The sequence below is a fragment of the Trachurus trachurus genome (assembly GCF_905171665.1).
Source record: "Trachurus trachurus genome assembly, chromosome: 3".
NCBI classification, from domain to species: Eukaryota; Metazoa; Chordata; class Actinopteri; order Carangiformes; family Carangidae; genus Trachurus; species Trachurus trachurus.
Window position 1 is genome coordinate 40,182,182 of NC_139893.1, and position 18,185 is coordinate 40,200,366.

The following is an 18,185-nucleotide window of genomic DNA, read 5'->3' on the forward strand; positions in this document are numbered from 1 at the left end:
TAAATCCATTCATTGTTTTATTTTTAATGCAGGACCTGTAAAAAAGTACAGTCAGTGTCACAGTACTTGGCATTTAAGGCCAAACTGTAATGTTTAATACATGTGTGGGGGAGTCAGGAGGGGGTCACATATCAGTTGCACATAAAATGCAAACGTGTTTAAAATGCTCTACAAAAAATATGATAATATATATACTGTGTATATATATATATATATATATATATATAGTATATATATTTGTAAGTGCAGTAAAATGTATATTAGACAAGGATACAAATAAAAGCAATGAAAGGATGTTATATTACATCACTTTCCAGTTCATTTACTTTACAATTGGATCTGGACTCTAGACTTTTTCAGGCTTGAGAGAATAGTCGCGTTCAGTCACAACCTTAATACGTAGATAAAACCTCTGCTCACTATATACTTTATACTGTGCATGGAAGCAGTCTTACACTGCTTAATCTGCCTGATCTTTTTAAATGAGATATCAGCAATCACAGAAACCTCCACTAATGAATGTCGGAGCTCTTAGAGGTTACAAATGGTTCAATGGGCCGTTTTTGGGCAACTGAACCCAAATTAGGCACCTGGTTCACTTCAGCAGTTAAACAGTCTGTTTAAATTATTTATTTTCATCTGATCAGTTTTAAAAACAACAACATCTCAACATGTACAGCTTCACCTTCTTCTTCAGAGTCAAAGAACAGTAGCAGATTGGCAGCATAGAGAGCAGTCTCTTACTGGCAATTGCAAACTGACAGTTACAACTCTCAATGAAGAGGGATGGTTGAACAGTGGGGGACAACACAGCTCAATATTATTCATAACCAGAATCAACAGTGAGATCATAAAATCATAAAACTGAGTGATTACTGCTGGGACACAGATTAAAGGTGGCATAAAAACTTCTCTCCTCAATATGGACCAGACCTCCTCCTCTCTGGGAAGGAGAAGTTCTTTCAGTGTCCCACAGTGATGGAGTAGATCTGTGATTTGCTTCAGCGTGGTGATGGTCCCTTGAGTGTTTCAGAGTCAGCCGGCTGTAAACCAGCTGACCCCGACCGGCAACGGCCGCATCATTACGCGGCTGTTGTGGCATTTGCCCATATTTCCCTATGGCCAGTCCGTCTCTAACCCTCAGTGAGAGTCATTTCCACCGGGCAGCACGCCTTGGTTCCACTGAGCATTTCTGCGACGGTGCTTCATTATCACCGCCGCTGCTCCGTGTGCTGTGTGTGTGTGTGTGTGTGTGCGAGAGAGAGACGAGTCCAGCTGAATGAGGGGCTGACTGTCAGAGATGAAAGACGGTGAAACGCTGTAAAAAAAAAAAAAAGTTTGTTTGTTTTTTCCTTGGTGAGAAACTGTGGCGGACCCATACAGACTGTTGCGGCCGCTACACCGAGCTGTCAAACCTCTGAGCCAGATTCATAGCAGGGCGGGAGCTTGTAGCACTAGTGCCCTCCCCTGGGGTTGTGACACGTCAACCCCAGTCTCCCTGAAACTACCAGTTTGCGTCTGCCATTGGTTCACAGCAATTTGAAGGCAGAAAAACGCAATTGCAATGCAATTTTGCACTTCCTTTTCTGCTGATATGTCCTCTAACATCAGAAAAATGCCAAAAATGGAACATGTGAAAAGCACGAAAACAGGATTTTCATGGGAGGGGGTCTTTAACATACTGTATGTGTCCATGTCCAGGCTTGTACGGTGAGAGACTCCATGGCAAAGTCCCTGTACAGCGCTCTCTTTGACTGGATTGTCTTCAGGATCAACCACGCTCTGCTCAACATCAAGGACCTGGGGGACACCACCAAGGTAGGACAGTGAGACAAGAGATGTGTGTTTGATGGTGATAATTGCATTTGGAGGTAAAACTCTTAGTTCTGTCTCATTGTGTGGGATTTGGTCCTCCTCAGACCTTGTCCATCGGGGTGCTTGACATTTTTGGCTTCGAGGACTACGAGAACAACAGCTTTGAACAGTTCTGCATCAACTTCGCCAATGAACGCCTCCAACACTACTTCAACCAGCACATCTTCAAGCTAGAACAGGTGAGATGCCTCTTAAATAAACTCTGTGAGCAGGAGCTAGACCCTTGAGCTACTGTATTACTGCAACTATTAGTGTGACATATGTACAGTCTACCAACTTAAGTTACTTTCCTTGAGACCATTTCCAAGGAAATCCCTCCTCCTTATCACACCGCACAGAGCACAAGCATTACAATGACACCGAAACAATGAAGAAATTCTTCAGAACATTACGCAATAGGGGTTTACTGAGAAGGTGACAGCCGTATGACTCAACTCTGACCACCCTGACTCTGGATATGTTCTCTTACGTGAGCTGATTAACTTCAGAGGACTTTTGAAAGTCATGATCTGTAAGTTTTGCCCGTAAATTAAACGTTGTGTTTACCTTGAAATTGACTGAATCAGCAGCCTGTCCTGACATGTTGGAAAGCTTCCATGTCGTCCATGACTTCAGGACATAAATGACAGGTGGCCTCAGTCGTTTTTATGTTTGCATTTGTTCACAAACCCAGTCAAGACTCCTACACAGTAAATGTTTGTCATGGGACGAGACTTCAAAGATTCTTTTGCCCTGGAGATTAAGGTAATTAAAATCTTAAAGATTGCGTTGTAGATTAAAGGAGCTATTTTTATGTTTTATTGTTTCTTCTCAGTGTTAGCATTAACAACTGTTTACTTACCAGTTTAGAGGAAATGTTGCAAGTTAGGCATCAAACTTCACTGTTTGAATCACCAAAAGCTGCGTTCAGAGGTGGAAAGTGGAAACCAACGCCAACTCTTGACATGTCTTTTGTTCTTCTAACGTTAGCATGCTAACTAGCTAACCTCAGGCCATTTATTTCCGATAGAGAGTCACTGTAGCTTCCCATCTGCACTAAAGGCATAGCGCCATTCAGATAGATATTACAACCTATTCACTTGTAAACGCTGCAATGGCAGAAGCTGTTGTCATGTGACAGTCACCACCACCTCCTGCTTAGAAACCACATTAAGCCGTAGAGAAAACTTAACAATCAGGCCTTGTTCTTCACATGAGTCAATAACTCATTTGGGCAACAGCCTGATAATAACAGTTCCAAAGATTCATAAAGCAAATGAGTTGTCAAGCATTCATGTTTTAATGCAAACCTCTGCAGGGATCAGTTTGAGACTTCATCCACAGATGTATTTTTATAGTTTGATAAAAATCTATAAATGTGCAAAGCTTCAGGCACCAGACACTTGGTACTTCCTTTGCTCCCAAACATTTATTTTACTTACAAACAATCCTTTCCACTCTTGTGAAACATTCCTGTCACCTGCCCTTGTAGAGCGTAGAAACAGTTTCATTTGTGAAACATGTTTGAGGTCAGACAGGGTATTTCAATAATAAATTCTTTGGCCAGTAAAAAAACCGTAATGTTTAATATCTTTGCTGAGGTGTGTTTAAGATCACTATTTCTCCCTCACTCTGAGACTTCAGCTTCCAGTATTTGTTGAAACTTAACAGAATCCAGTCCTACTGTACTTCCTGTGCTACTGGCCAAGATGGCCGCATCGCATCGTGAGTGAGTGTGTCTGAATCTCGAGTCTGCCAACTACTTCCATAGTAGCTTATTAAAGCCAGATGGGCCTTTCTTATTCATCCACACTGACCTACAGTACAAGTCAGCCGTCATCTAGCAGGACGTTTTGACTGTCTGCGTTACAATGGCTGGAGCTGAAGGCCAAATGACGCTACAAACATTGTTGGCCGCCATTCAAGGTGAGAACAGACACGCAAGATCGATCCAATCCAGACCACTCTGAATACAATTCAGAGCTCACTATCCACCCTGTCTGAGCAAGTGGATCATTTGGAGCAACGCCTCTCATCTAATGAGGACAATGTAACTGATCTTATGACCCGCATTGAACAACTTGAGTTGGACAATATTAATCTTTAAATCAAAGTCGAGGATCTGTAAAACCGCAGCCGCCGTAACAACCTTTGTTTTGTTGGAGTACCTGAGTTTGCAGAATCCGGAGACATGGTCCGCTTTGTGACCCAGCTGATCTACCAAGTCCTGGGCCTCGTTTGTAATCTAGTGGCGGGTTTGGCGATACTCCTTTCTGTAAGCTACACATTGTATTTACTTAATTGAATGCAGACTCGAGTTTCGAGTGGAACCTGGTTTTCCTCCTTAGTTTGTTTGTTTTTTTGTTTTTTGTTTTTTTCTTTTTCAAAACTTTTTTCTGGTTAGTTTGCTCACTCATGGGAACGCCTGAGGACCAGACCCTGGGCTGTTTGTGGAGTCCAGTAGTACCTATGTGTTATTTTGTATTGTGTAAATTTCCCTTTAGCTTCCCTAATGAATTTCCCATTGTTAGATATGATTCTCATCCATTCCTCCTCATCCATTAGACATCCCAGGTCTCTCTCCCATATCGTTTTCAGGCTCTGACAGCCATCGCTGAGCAGTTGGTTGGTTGTTCTATAAAATATAGAGGCTCGGCGATGCTCCACAGGTAGCGTGAAACAATCCATGATGTGATTTCCATCTTTACACTGAATCTTGGATGTAATACAGTCTCTGATCTGTAGATATTTCCAGAAATGTTCCTTTCCCTTAAGATTGTATTTCCTTTTTATATCAAAGAAAGACATAAACACACCTTCCTCGTATAGATCAGCAACATGACATAGTCCATTAAGGTGCCATTCCTTCCAATATACTGATGTCTTCCCAATGCTTATCATGGGGCTATGCCACAGAGAAGAATATATTTGTTTACAATGTGATAATTTATGCATTTTATGTATTTTGATCCAGATCTCTTTGGAGTGAGCCATAATAGGGTTCACTACATTATGTGAAGACTGGGATTCTTTTGTCTTTTGTCTCACCCTCTGTTACACCTTGAACCTTCTCAAATTTAAAAACAATGCATTGACACTGTGTGTTTTGTTGGAAACAACAGCCATGTGCTCAGATAATGACAGAGCTGATGTCCCTCCACTTCCTGATGGGTAAATCACTGCTTGATGCAGCTTTGCAGCAAGCAAACTGGAGTTGCTGCTGCCAAAGACAGAAGTCACACTGAGGATTTTCACCTCCACTCACTGGAGCACAGATTAATGATTAATGATTAATTTTCACATCAGTGCTCCCAGCTTTGCACAGATGCAGCCACATACACTGTACTTGTACATTAGTTTACAATACTGTATATATATCGACCTGTGCAGCGGCCAGTTATTCTGCACGTGAGCAGGCCTGTGAAATGATCAGTTCTGTTATTGATTTATTCTGATGTTTCCGTGGATCAAACTGCCACTACAGCTTTTCAGCCGCAGCGTTTGTCTGTCATCTTGGATTTTATTAGCTCAGTGACAGAATACAATCCTCATATTGTTCCTACATTTTCTAATTTCTAATCTTTAATGATTGATCTGAGTTTCCTTTGATGTTCCAACAGCTGATTAAAACTCTCACACTATCTTGGTCAGAGGAAACTGGGAAACTTAGGAATTCATAATGAGCTAGAGCGCAGTATATCATTTGGTGTGCTTGTGCATGTGCGTGTGTGTGGAAAAACCCATGTAGCACACTGAGGCGGTCTGAGAACCTCTGAAAATGATTCAATAAGGATAGGCTGACCAAGAGCTGGCAGGCTTCATATTTCCACTGAAGCCAGCCTCACACCCTGGTCACAGTTAGTTACAGTTTCCATCTGTCGACCAATGAGTCATTTTGTTGAGATGACAGATGCGGTATGTATGTATGTATGTATGTATGTAAAGCATCAATAACAGGGAAGGGCTTTTGTTTTAAGTCATTATTATCATGGGACTAATGACTGACCTAGGAGCCTATGATGCAGAGACATTTCCTTTCCTGTTGGCTGAGGGAAACTTGCTTCATGTCGGTTAGAGCGAGGTGATTAAAAATTGTTTTCCAGTGATTGTAAACAGTGTCACGTGCAGTATAGTGGCATGCAGTCCGACACCACCACAAACCACAGGCGGTTATTGCCAAAGTGGTGAGTCAGCACTCTTTTGGCACTCAGCGCTGTCACACAGGTGCATTCCAATACTGTTGTGTTGATTAATAACCAACACAACTCTCAAGTCAAAAACAAAGTCATGATCTGAGATGTTGGTAAAGGATGAAGATAGATTTGTTGTACATTATCAACTTTTTATTATACAGAAGGAGCCAGGGGTTAAATGTTAATAAGTAATTGACTAACAGTGTGGTTTGGATCTGCGCTGTCATCTCCCAGCAGGAAGGTTGTGGGTGTGTGTTCTCTGGCCTCCTCTTGCAGGCTGAAGACAGGCACACTAGGTGGTTTCACAACTAAATCCCAATAGGTGTGAATATGAGCGTGTGAGGTTGTTTGTGTCTTTATGTCAGCCCTGCTGTGGACTGTGTCAGCTGGGAATGATACAGCTGCTGTATGTTTTCTAAAAGTCAAATCCTGACTAAGACAGCAGGATTACTGGCAAGGACTTCAGTATTTTCAGGAGCTGGTTTTGGTGAAGATTGTTTTTTAGTCGCATTCAATTTGAAAGTGATGGTGGATTTTTTTTTTCATATATATAGTTAGTATAGTTAGATAGATAGACAGATAGATAGACTTTATTGTTGTCATTGTGCAAGCACAATGAAATTGGTCGCAAAAGAATAAATACAGCAGCAATAGACAATAAATTAAAAACTCCAACAACAAAAAAAGATCACACACATACACACACACCATACATATTGCACATTGACTTAGGCATTTAGGGCAGCAATGGCTCTTGTTAAAAACTGTTCCTTAATCTATTTGTTTTTGCTTTAAGAGTCCCGTATCTTCTATCTCAAACAAAGGGTGACAAGGATGTGATGATTTATATATTTATCTATGTGATATTTTGGGGCTTTTATGCCTTGAATTGATAGGACAGCTGTAGAGAGACAGGAAATGGGGAGACAGAGAGAAAGGGAACAACATGCATGAAGAAATTCTTTTCATACAAATGAATAGCCAAGGTTAGAACTTAGAGAGCATTTTGTTTCCCAGTTCAGTACACAGTGCACGTACTGGTGAATGTAGGCATCTATTAAATATGTATTACTGTGTAACTGACATTACTGTCAGTTTGCTTGTTATGGTTCTTGTCTCCTTACGCTGCTGTTTCCCTACATGTTAGCATTTACAGCCATCCTGTAATTGGCACGTTTTTGCTGCTTTAAATGTCTCTGGAGATGTTAAGGGTAAATGGTATTTTCCAGAGGCTGAACACTGTTGTATGTCTCGTAAAATCTCTAATAAAAAAAGAAAAGAAGCATTTCCTCCCTCTGATTTGGTAACATGAGCATGAACCAGCTGTGCAGCGGACAGAGTGGAGCAGCAGAGCAACAGCTGATGCTGAAGAATGTGTTTACTTAAAGACAGATAAGTAGTTTGTTGATAAGAGTTGAATTGAATCAGTTGGATTGTTTGCATGGAGCAATCTCAGCAGCAACAGAAATCACTGAGGAGAAAAAGAGCATGTTGCAGACTAATGCTCTCACGCTGCTGTAATATTCATGAAATGTCAAATGTTTTTCTACATGAACAACCACAAAGAAATTTGCTGTGCACTCAGGCATTCAGTCTCTTTTCTTTTCTTTCTTTTTTTTTACCAAACACTGAAAAATCATTTTGCCTTTTTAAAATATTCTTCCCTGTGCAGTTTATAGTCCTCAGCACACAAGCAGCAGTAATTAACTGGATGTTTTTCCCTCAGCCTTCTGACTTCAGGGTAAGAAGAGAGGAGACAAAAGAAAAGAGATTCCAGTGATTTTTATTAAACCTCCCCTGGATTGAGGCCTTTATTGGTTAAATCTCTTTCCCAGGAACATGGGGAAATAACATATGGGCAAGAACAATGATAAATGCTCTTAATGCTTCTCTCATTATTAAACCACCGAGAGGCCCAGAGAGATCTGCCAACATGAAAGCATGCATACAAACAACGCTGGGGCTTTGATTGTAAAATCTAAAACAGGCTGACCCACATACTGTAGGACTGGCTGTCTGCTCTTGATGGTATGTTAATGATTAATATTTTAATGCCTTCCAAGAGATACTGTCTTTGATGCCACATGTGCGGAACGCCCTCTGAATCTGAAACTGAAACTGAGCATCAAAATAATATATAAAAGTTAGGTGTTAAAGCAGATATCAGCTTCACGGCCGTTTCGGCTAATGCTGCGTTCAAGGCAGGCTTTTGAAACCGTAAGTTACAGCTTCAAGTCACAACTACGACTTGGTAGCGTTCCAGGTAACCCGTAGCTCGTGTTTTTACCATCCTGTTGTCTGTGAAAGTTCCCTATAACGGCCACTCGTAACTTCCGACCCGTGAACTCGTACCAGATCGAACTGGTATGACTTCACAGGAAGGAAAAACACAAAGTACGAGTTTCTTTGAACGCACCATGAGTTAGCAGCCCCCGCCCTTGTCAGGCATCAATTGGTCCTCGTGCTACGTCACCACATTCACGCGCATCCCTTGGCTGCACACACAGCCCTTCATGCCGTTCTCTCTCCTCATTGGATAACACTTGTATCCCACAAGGAAAATTTTCTCCTCGGGTTACAGCAGAGCAGAGTGACGGAGAGACTCGTGTTTAGGCTGAAATACTTCATGTAAGTGATTGCTGACGGAAAATAGGACTATTTAGGACTTATATTAACAAAAACATTCCACTGATATCTGCTTTAATGAGATGAAATGAGACACTTCACAGTAGGAGTTACTGGCTCCGTCGCTGCTTTGCAACATGAGACATGAACAGTTCCTACGTCAGATTACAATGTGAGAAAGTCCAGTTTTAGCATTAATGAGCTGTGTTTGCATCATGTTCCCCTGCAGGAGGAGTACAGGGCCGAGGGCATCAGCTGGCGGAACATCGACTACATAGACAACACAGGCTGCATCAACCTGATCAGCAAGAAGCCCACGGCGCTGTTCCACCTGCTGGACGAAGAGTGCAAGTGAGTCTTTTAAAGGCAAACCCTCACACAGAGAAACAACTGGCAGTCGTCCAGATCCAGCTGCAGTGTGACTGGTTCGATTCCACCTGGTGACCTTTCTGTCACGCCCCTCCCTCTTTATATAAAGGCCTGTAACTTTGAAGCTATTTCCCCAATTTGGCATCCATGAGCCATAGAGCATAGAGGGTTGGCCCACCACTGCAGAGCTGCAGATCTGTGTATGAACGAACGTTTTTATATTTAAGTTTAATAAAGGGATTGATGAACTCAGTGCACTGCAGCTCGAGAAAACACATGCTGAAACACACACATGCAGCAAATTCAGCCCGACAACACAACACAAGTGTTTCCAGCAGCTCATGTTCAAGACCAACCCATGGACCTCTCTCTCTCTCCCTCTTTCTGACTTCTCTCTCTCTTAGTTTACTTTAGTTTTTATTCGATCTTCTGCACAAATGATTTACAGTCAAGCATCAATCACAATCAATCGACCTTCAATAATACGTTCCTTAGTTCAAACTTAGTTTATAGATATTACAAAGATCGAAAAAGTGTAGGCAGAAGCTGTGTAGGCAGAAGCTATCCAGCTTACCCTTTAAAGGGACAACGAGGAGTTTCTATTCGGTTATAAAAAAGTCTCACGTTAATGTGGATGAATCTCCGCTACCCACACTTGTTAATGGGCCCATTTTCGATAAATATATCGTTCCGTCTCTATCGTTATTTTGTTATTATTAGTGGTGGCGGAAGTGCTGGTCGAGCCGACCAGCGTTTCCTTCGTTGCGAATCATGAGAATAACGCAGCCGCATCGCCGTTTATGGTCGGAACTACGGTGGTATGTGAACCTCTTTGAACCTCTGACTTTAATTATTGATGAATGAAAACATGAGTCCGTCTTGCGCCCGGTCAAAGAAATGTACGGTGCGCGCGGAGGCTCATAAATGTAGTGTGAAAACGCTTCGCTTTTCCAAAACTCCTCGTTGTCCCTTTAATTCATCATTTCAGTTAAACCATTGGGCTCTTCATGGTTTCAGTGTAACAGAAAGAAGCAGATATCTTCTAATTAACAAATGAAGCCAAAATAAAGAAAAAATAAATACATAAACAGTATTACAGTTGCAGTCAAAACCCAATTGATCAATCCTGTTTATAGCTTTCTATCATACTGCTTTTAATTTCTTTTTAACTTAAAAATGAAAGAGTGATGAATCTGCTGGGAGGCATTTGTCATTCAGTTTGGCATTGAAGGACAAGTCCCAACCTCTGGACGACTTCTTCCTCACCTCTTCTTGTCAGTGAGGTGGCACGGTGGATCGGTGGTTTGCACTTTTGCCTCTTTGCTTCTGGGTATGACTGGCCTTCCATGCTCTCATTAAAGCTCCCACTACCAAGGTCTCTGTGTGAACACTGTCATCATGAAGGGAGATGCTGAAGTGTCTACACCAACCAATACAAACATGTTCAGAGCTCCATGGGAAAATATTTGAGCTGTGACTGTTCGACCTCTTTGTGGGAACATGGTAACATTTCAAAACAATAAAATGAATTTGACCAATGTATTTCTGCTCGTACTGTATAATATAATGAAATTACCATACCGTCCATTAAGTGGAGTTGCCTGTAATGTAAAACCCACTTTAAGTGCAGAGAAGATTGAATCCTTTCATGACTGTGCTGTAACTATTTTTACTAACAATATTTCCTTCTTTATTTCCGCCCCTCCTCTTCTCCATTTGGACACTGAATCAAATTCTTCCCACTTGAAAAAGCTGGACAGCTCTGAGTCTTTGGCTGTGTTGTTTTCATAGCTCAGATTTCACCCCGTTCCAAAACCCCTGGTGTCCCATCCTTCCCCTCCTCTCTTCCTGTAAGCTGCTGATTTTCAGCTGAATTGCTGTTAAAGGGCAGAAGGGAAATCTGAGCTGTAAATGATCATCCTCAACAGATCAGATCATGTCAAACCTGGTCCACTACAAGTTCTGCACGAGTAACTGCTGCTGTGACTGGATTAGGCACCAGTGGAAATGTACTGTCTTTTATTCACAATGTTTCTATGTGATTTATTCTGAGACAAATGCAGCAATATTGTGACTTCTTGGCTGAAGTCCTCACTTGATGTGTTTTTTATCTGGAAAACAGATGTAAAATCCCATTTCTCTCTGTCCTTTCACCTCAGTTTCCCTCAAGCCACCAACCAGACCTTGTTGGATAAGTTCAAGCGGCAGCATGAGGGGAACAGCTACATCGAGTTCCCTGCCGTCATGGAGCCTGCTTTCATTATCCGACACTATGCTGGCAAGGTCAAATACGGTGTCAAGGTCAGTGGAATGGTCGCCTCCACACCTAGTTGAAATGTACCATTGGTTTCTGCAGTATTCGCATATTAAAATTATAATACAAACTCAGAGCTTGTTAAAGAACACTAGCTTGTTGACAACTTTAGCCTTGGATTGGCTCAGAAAGTTACATTTTACACTATGAGAGAAGATTATACAAATCTTACAAGCAGCAGTGTGAGTTTTAATTGGAGCCACTAGATTTTTATCATGTCACATTAACATGACGTTAACCAGTGATTGTTACCTCTAAATGGGTGTGAACACTTCCAAAAAGATGAACAGTATCTGAAATGTACTTTGCATCATTTATCATAATACAGTAGAGTTATAGTAAATATAATTATTTATCAACAATATTACAACCTTACGTCCTAAATAATAAAACATTTTTTGTTGAATTTAACAGTATTGTAATATATGTTTTTATTTATATCATACATGCACATACACAAAAACACAAAAACCCTCTTACTGATTAATACTACAATACTCACAAGAATAATAAATTATATTACTAATCATAAAATGAATAATAACATAAATAATGACATGACGAAAATATCAAAAGAGTAATGGAATTTTTAAAAAGTAAATAAATAAATACAAAAATCTAATAATAATAATAAACAGTATTGTAATATATCTACATTATTTTCTACATGATTTATTAAATGCAGGAAAATCCACAGGCTGAAGGAGATCCAATACAATAAACAAACACTATTGTGTATCCCACACAGGATTTCAGGGAGAAGAACACAGACCACATGCGGCCAGACATCGTGGCTTTGCTAAAGAGCAGCAAGAACGCCTTCATCTGCGGGCTGATGGGCATCGACCCCGCGGCCACCTTCCGCTGGGCGGTGCTCCGAGCCTACTTCAGAGCCCTGGTGGCTTTCAGAGAGGCCGGGAAGAGACACACGCAGAAGAAGACTGGTAAGCTCACAGTCAAGTCTGATCTTAGAAAGTAAAGGAATCTGCATCTATAAATATAGTTTGTTTGTTTTTTTACTTTATCTTATTATATTGTATCAAAGCAACTGCAGCAGTTTGATTTGTGCTTATATTATGAATTAGCATTTGTCAGCTGCACAATTTTCAGTTCTAGTAAATGTCCTGCTCTCTACAGTTTGTATAAATCTCAGGCTGTGTCTCAGCAGCACCCAAGAATCCTGTTTAGAGATTCTTAGGTGCTGCTGAGACACAGGATGTTAAATTTACTGAATGGCATGTGAGCGTTACAGGTGCTTTTTATTACAGTGAACTCACAGTTGTAGAAGAGAGTAATAGGTTGGTTTTTGATGCTTGCAGTTAATTGGCTGCCACCAGACAAAAGCGTGTGCTGCCTCTGTGCGCAGCATGTCCAGCACCGTAGGCTCACCTGCCACACAGTGACCGTAGAGTCCTGTTAGTTCTCCGGATCTGCGCCGTACTTTGTGTTTGAGTAGCTCCTGTTGTGTAGTATGTGTGCATAGTGCTGGTAGTGCTGCTATGTATTTACAGTAGCTGTCGCTCCCTGTCTCTCTCAGCTTTGGCTTTATATGAATGCCTCATTCTGCCGTAGATTTGACTCTTGCTGCCCTTTGACATGCAGTAGATGTTACCCTCAGTTGTTCTTTCAGCACTGCCGTCGTATGAATCAGACTTGCGCTCTGCACCCTCTTGTTCTTTCCTACACATGACGTTTTACATGTAGATGTTGTTGTGTTTAAAGTAGATTTTTTAACCTGATGTCTTGTATTTCTCTGCTTAAACTTATATATCTTTTAGAAATCCTTCCACTTGCACTCCAAAGATATCAGTGTCACCCGAGGGAACCTGCTACATGTCTTCTCAATCATTCTCTACATCTCGTCAAGTCTTTGATTTCACTCTTTTAATATAAATAATTATGGGATAAACTGTAGATGAAATCACTTAAAAAAATACCCTCACATGACAGAAAAGACATTGTATGGAGGTTTCTGGTGGTGAACACTTACACACAGAAGTTCAATGACAAACATCCTACTGCAGTTTTGAATGTCAATCATCTTCTCTCCAGAGGTCTTGCACAGGTATCTCTCCAGTAGACGACTGCATCTCTTGATCTCTTCTTCTACGCTGTCTAATCTGTCATTTCTCTCTCTCTCTCTCTTTCTGTCCCTCTCTTCCCCCCTTCTCCTTTACATGTGTATTTTTTTCTCTCTTTTCTCTGTTTTTTTTTTTCCTTCTCTCTTTTGTTTTGCTTCTCCAAGGGCATGATGACGCTGCTCCATGCGCAGTTTTGAAAAGTGTGGATAGTTTTAGCTTTCTGCAGCACCCTGTGCATCAGAGAAGCTTAGAGATCCTGCAGAGATGCAAAGAGGAGAAGTACAGTAAGGCTGCCAATACAAAAATAACTCCCGCCCCTTTCCTGATAGACCACGACCCGGGGGGAACCGTAGGGACGTCGCTGACCAACATCATCAAATTTACACGAGACAAAGTCAAGATCAAAATCATAAGAATGTTCCAACTGAGAAGAAGAGATTATTAGAATTAAACATTTGAATTACAGCTCATATTATCTATGATGAGACTCCATGCTTGTTGGTCTGCGCTCCCTCTGGTCTTCCCCCTCTCCCCCTCTCTTATGCGCCTGCATGCACTCTTTCATAGTCTTGTCCTGCATGTTGTTCGTGAGCATGCTTCAGCCACCCTGTCACTAACACTGTGCTGGTAAAAGGCTAAGCAGACAGATGCATGTTTGTATTGCTTCATCAGATAACTGTGGTCCGAGGAAACACCTCCAAGTGTCTGTCACTTCCCTGTCGTCAGTAATAGCACATCACCACCGCTTTCATGTCCAGTCCTGTCTTTTGGGCAGTTGGGTATAATGATTTGCTTGTCCACACACACACACACACACACACACACACACACACACACACACACACACACACACACACACACACACACACACACACACACACACACACACACACACACACACACACACACACACACACACACACACACACACACACACACTTCTGATAATCACCACCACCCTCTCCTGTCACCATCACCACCACACGGGCTGGTGATGGTGATAGGAGACTGAGGTGTGTGATTGACATAGTTGGGAGCACAGACGTTACCACTAGTTACCACTAACTTTGCTCACAGGCAGCTTTTTACACGTGGTGCGGGACATCCAGCTGGCCTCACTCTTCTCTCCAAGGTCACTTTTCCTCCGCAAACATTTTTCACCACACTGAAGTGTGTTTGTGTCTTTTTGTTGTGTGCCACCCTGCAGCTCCAGATGAGAGTGGGAATGTTGTACAAAGTGATGAAACTGACGACGGTACACTGTTCAGTCTCTATGAGTAGGCTAACGCACTGTACAGTAGATGCCTCTGATTCCTCAGTGAGCACTGTGATTGAACGGCTGTAGCCTGTAGGTTCATCACTGCTGAAACCTAGACATCACACTTTGAAACAGTTATTTGGTAGTTAAAGGGATAGTTCAACATTTTGGCAAATTGCCATTGCCATACCTTGCCAACCTTTAATTAATTGCAAGCTATTTTTAGAACAGCGGAGCAGAGCTGCGAGCTGCTCAGACCTACGCTACAGAGGGAGGCTAATGGGATTTCTTGGTTTCCCTCATCAAACTCATCAAATACACAATCCAACAACTCCAAAACGCTCTGGTGGACAAGTTGTGACCTGCACATTCACCACACTATGAGATAATACCGGAACGTTACCAGACAAAGTTGTTTTAGAGGGAAATACAGAGACTGCTTGATGAAAAACTGCCCCCGACAGGAGCGCACATCAGCGGTTTTGCATAAAGTTACCTTGAAAACTCATAATGTTCCGTTATTATCTCATAGCGTAGTGAATGTGCGTTGTTGGATTGTGTATTTGATGAGTTTCATGAGGGAAACAAATAAATCCCATCCGTAGCGTAGCTCTGAGCAGCTCGCAGCTCTGCTCCACCGTTCTAAAAACAGCTTGCACTAACAATTAAAGGTAACAAACCTACTGCTATGACTATAGGGATTATGGCAATGGGCCAATTTGCCAAAATGTTGAACTATCCCTTTAAACCAACTCAGAGTTTAACTTTTAGTGCGTTTAACCCTACAATAAATGACCACTGATAGATTATCAGTTGTAGGACTTCTGAGTATTGGTATTTTTAATAACTAATTAAGTCCACACTAAATGAAATAACTCCTCAGTATTATCTACTCGAATTTGATATTAACAAGAGCAGCTCACTATTAACCTCACAGATGTTGCACAGATAGATTACATCTCCAATAAAAAGGCACATAACACTCACTGCAATAACGTCCCATAGTGTCAGAGGTGTGTTTTTGCTGGGGAAGGGGATGTGTTCCAGTGTGTTTGTCTGGTGTATGTGTGCGTTTGTGTTTGAGCGTGCGGTCTTGTGTCCCCTTTGCATGATGTCATCCTGTCTGTCCGCGATCAGGTGTGGCCAGGAAGAGTCCGCGTACGCCGCTGTCCGATCTGCAAGGAAGCAACACCATCATGGATAAGTCACCACGGTAAGAGTGTGTGTCGCTCACTCCACAGGTCAGACTGGGACACATGTTAGACAATGGACGTATCTGATGAATGAACGACGGTTGTAGCAACCAAAAATGTAATAACAGCCAATAACGTAATCATTTTGGCCATTTTAAATGTAATAAAGCCAATAATGTAATAACGTGCCAATAATGTAATAAAACTTTTGAGCCAATAATGTAATAAGTTACTACATTATTGGCTGGTAATAACTGGTGCCGATAATGTAATAATACATAAATATGACTGCAGTTCTTGGAAATAAAAGCCTTTTTTACAGTTTTTGTGCAGTTTGCTAAGCAAAAATAGGTAAGTGGATGACATAGTCGTCATATTTATTCATCCAAGATGTACTATCTTTCACCTCCATCTCTCTCTCACTTCTGCCATGCTTAATGATTTGTTTGCAAACGGAAGAAGTAAGCATTGTAGGCTATCAACAACCTCCAAAACATGACCAAACTTGTGTATTGAATGGTGTCTGCCAGCCAGTTTATGTTTCAGTCATGTATAACTTCCTGCCTCAGACAAACCATTGGAAATAGGTCATGTGAAATGTGATAATCCCAGCATGGCTCGGAGGAGCAATGGAGTTGATTTGGTTTTACCATTCTCTTTCTATTTGAATTTTTTTTTTAAACACATTTTCCTTTTCTTTTTTACATTTGTGAATGAAAAAACTAGCTTTATACTGTATGGAGCAATACAAACATCTACCTTTAGACTTTCACAGTATTAATATAGAACCTAAAGCTGTAAAAACAAAAAAACATTGAAATGTCACTTTATCCAAATGGGACCTTTAAGCTCAACGTGTTGATGTAGTTTTTAATTTTCAAACATGAAAAACAAAGTTAGACGTATGAAACCTGCAGAGATTTCATTTTAGATCTCCAACAGCTGGTTTCAGTAGTGATCTATTTGTTGATTGGTGCTGCAAAAGAAAACATTTCTTTGAGAAAGAGATTTCTGAATGTGTACAATTGTGCTGCCACTTCATTTGGAACTTCATTTGGGTGTTCTGGAGATAACGCTTACCATCAAGTTGGACAAATGATGGCTAAATATGTTAATAAAAAAAAAAAATCAATGGTAAAACCAAATCAACTCCATTGCTCCTCCGAGCCATGCTGGGATTATCACATTTCACATGACCTATTCCCAATGGTTTGTCTGAGGCAGGAAGTTATACATGACTGAAACATAAACTGGCTGCAGACACCATTCAATACACAAGTTTGGTTATGTTTTGGAGGTTGTTGATAGCCTACAATGCTTACTTCTTCCGTTTGCAAACATATCATTAAGCATGGTAGAAGTGAGAGAGAGAGAGAGGTGAAAGATAGTACATCTTGGATTAATAAATATGACGACTATGTCATCCACTATTTTTGATTAACTGCACAAAACTGCAAAAAAGCCATTTCCAAGAACTGCAGTCATATTTATGTATTATTACATTATCGGCACCAATTATTACATTTTCAAAGGTTTTTTTTAATACTAGGCCAATAACGTAACAACCAGCCAATAATGTAATAACTTATTACATTATTGTAATGTAATAACTTATTACATTATTGGCAAAAAGTTATTATGTTATTGGCTCAAAAATGTTATATTATTGGCACATTATTACATTATTGGGTTTATTACATTTAAAATTATTATGTTATTGGCTGTTATTACGTTTTTGGTTGCTACAGACGGTTCAAAGACGGGTCATACCTGTATATTCGTGGTATTTATGAAATGCCATACTGTAGATAAGCGGGACACGCATGAGCTCCTGTACACACGAGGATGAGGAAATGTGTTGGCACACCTGATAATGTAATGTGGTTTCACACAAGGTGGAATTTGCAGGAGCTCTATTTGATGATGAGATGAAAAAGTTCTTGTTATTATTTTTCATTCCCTTTGTATGTGTATATTTATTTAGGTATTCATATAAAATAGTCCCTCTTCAACCTCTGGCACTCATTCACATGTTGTCTCAGCCTATCATAGGTCATAAATATAATATGAACGGTCATTTATTTATTTTTAATTTGATTTTATCATTCTTTAGTTAACAATAAAGGTAGAAAAGAGGATTTGAAGGGAGAGAGACCTGTACCCCCACAGTATGAAAACATCTGGAGGTAGACATCATCAAACCCTGTAATACCTTTCTTACAGATGTTCTGTCACACACTAATATACTTTTTAATCTCATGCATTGAGATCTACCTCTGGGCACTGAGACATGGACTT

General features: G+C 40.8%; 1 protein-coding gene across 1 annotated transcript in view; it reads left to right on the plus strand.

Moving 5' to 3' along the window:
- myo9aa (myosin IXAa) overlaps window positions 1–18,185 on the plus strand; it is a 129,536-nt gene that overhangs the window by 82,909 nt on the left and 28,442 nt on the right. Inside the window, exons 10-16 of the mRNA XM_083993532.1 lie at window positions 1,702–1,818; window positions 1,920–2,054; window positions 8,902–9,023; window positions 11,201–11,342; window positions 12,104–12,299; window positions 13,601–13,720; window positions 15,832–15,907. Of these exons, the coding sequence (XP_083849658.1) occupies window positions 1,702–1,818; window positions 1,920–2,054; window positions 8,902–9,023; window positions 11,201–11,342; window positions 12,104–12,299; window positions 13,601–13,720; window positions 15,832–15,907 (908 nt within the window). The remainder of the gene's footprint in view (window positions 1–1,701; window positions 1,819–1,919; window positions 2,055–8,901; window positions 9,024–11,200; window positions 11,343–12,103; window positions 12,300–13,600; window positions 13,721–15,831; window positions 15,908–18,185) is intronic.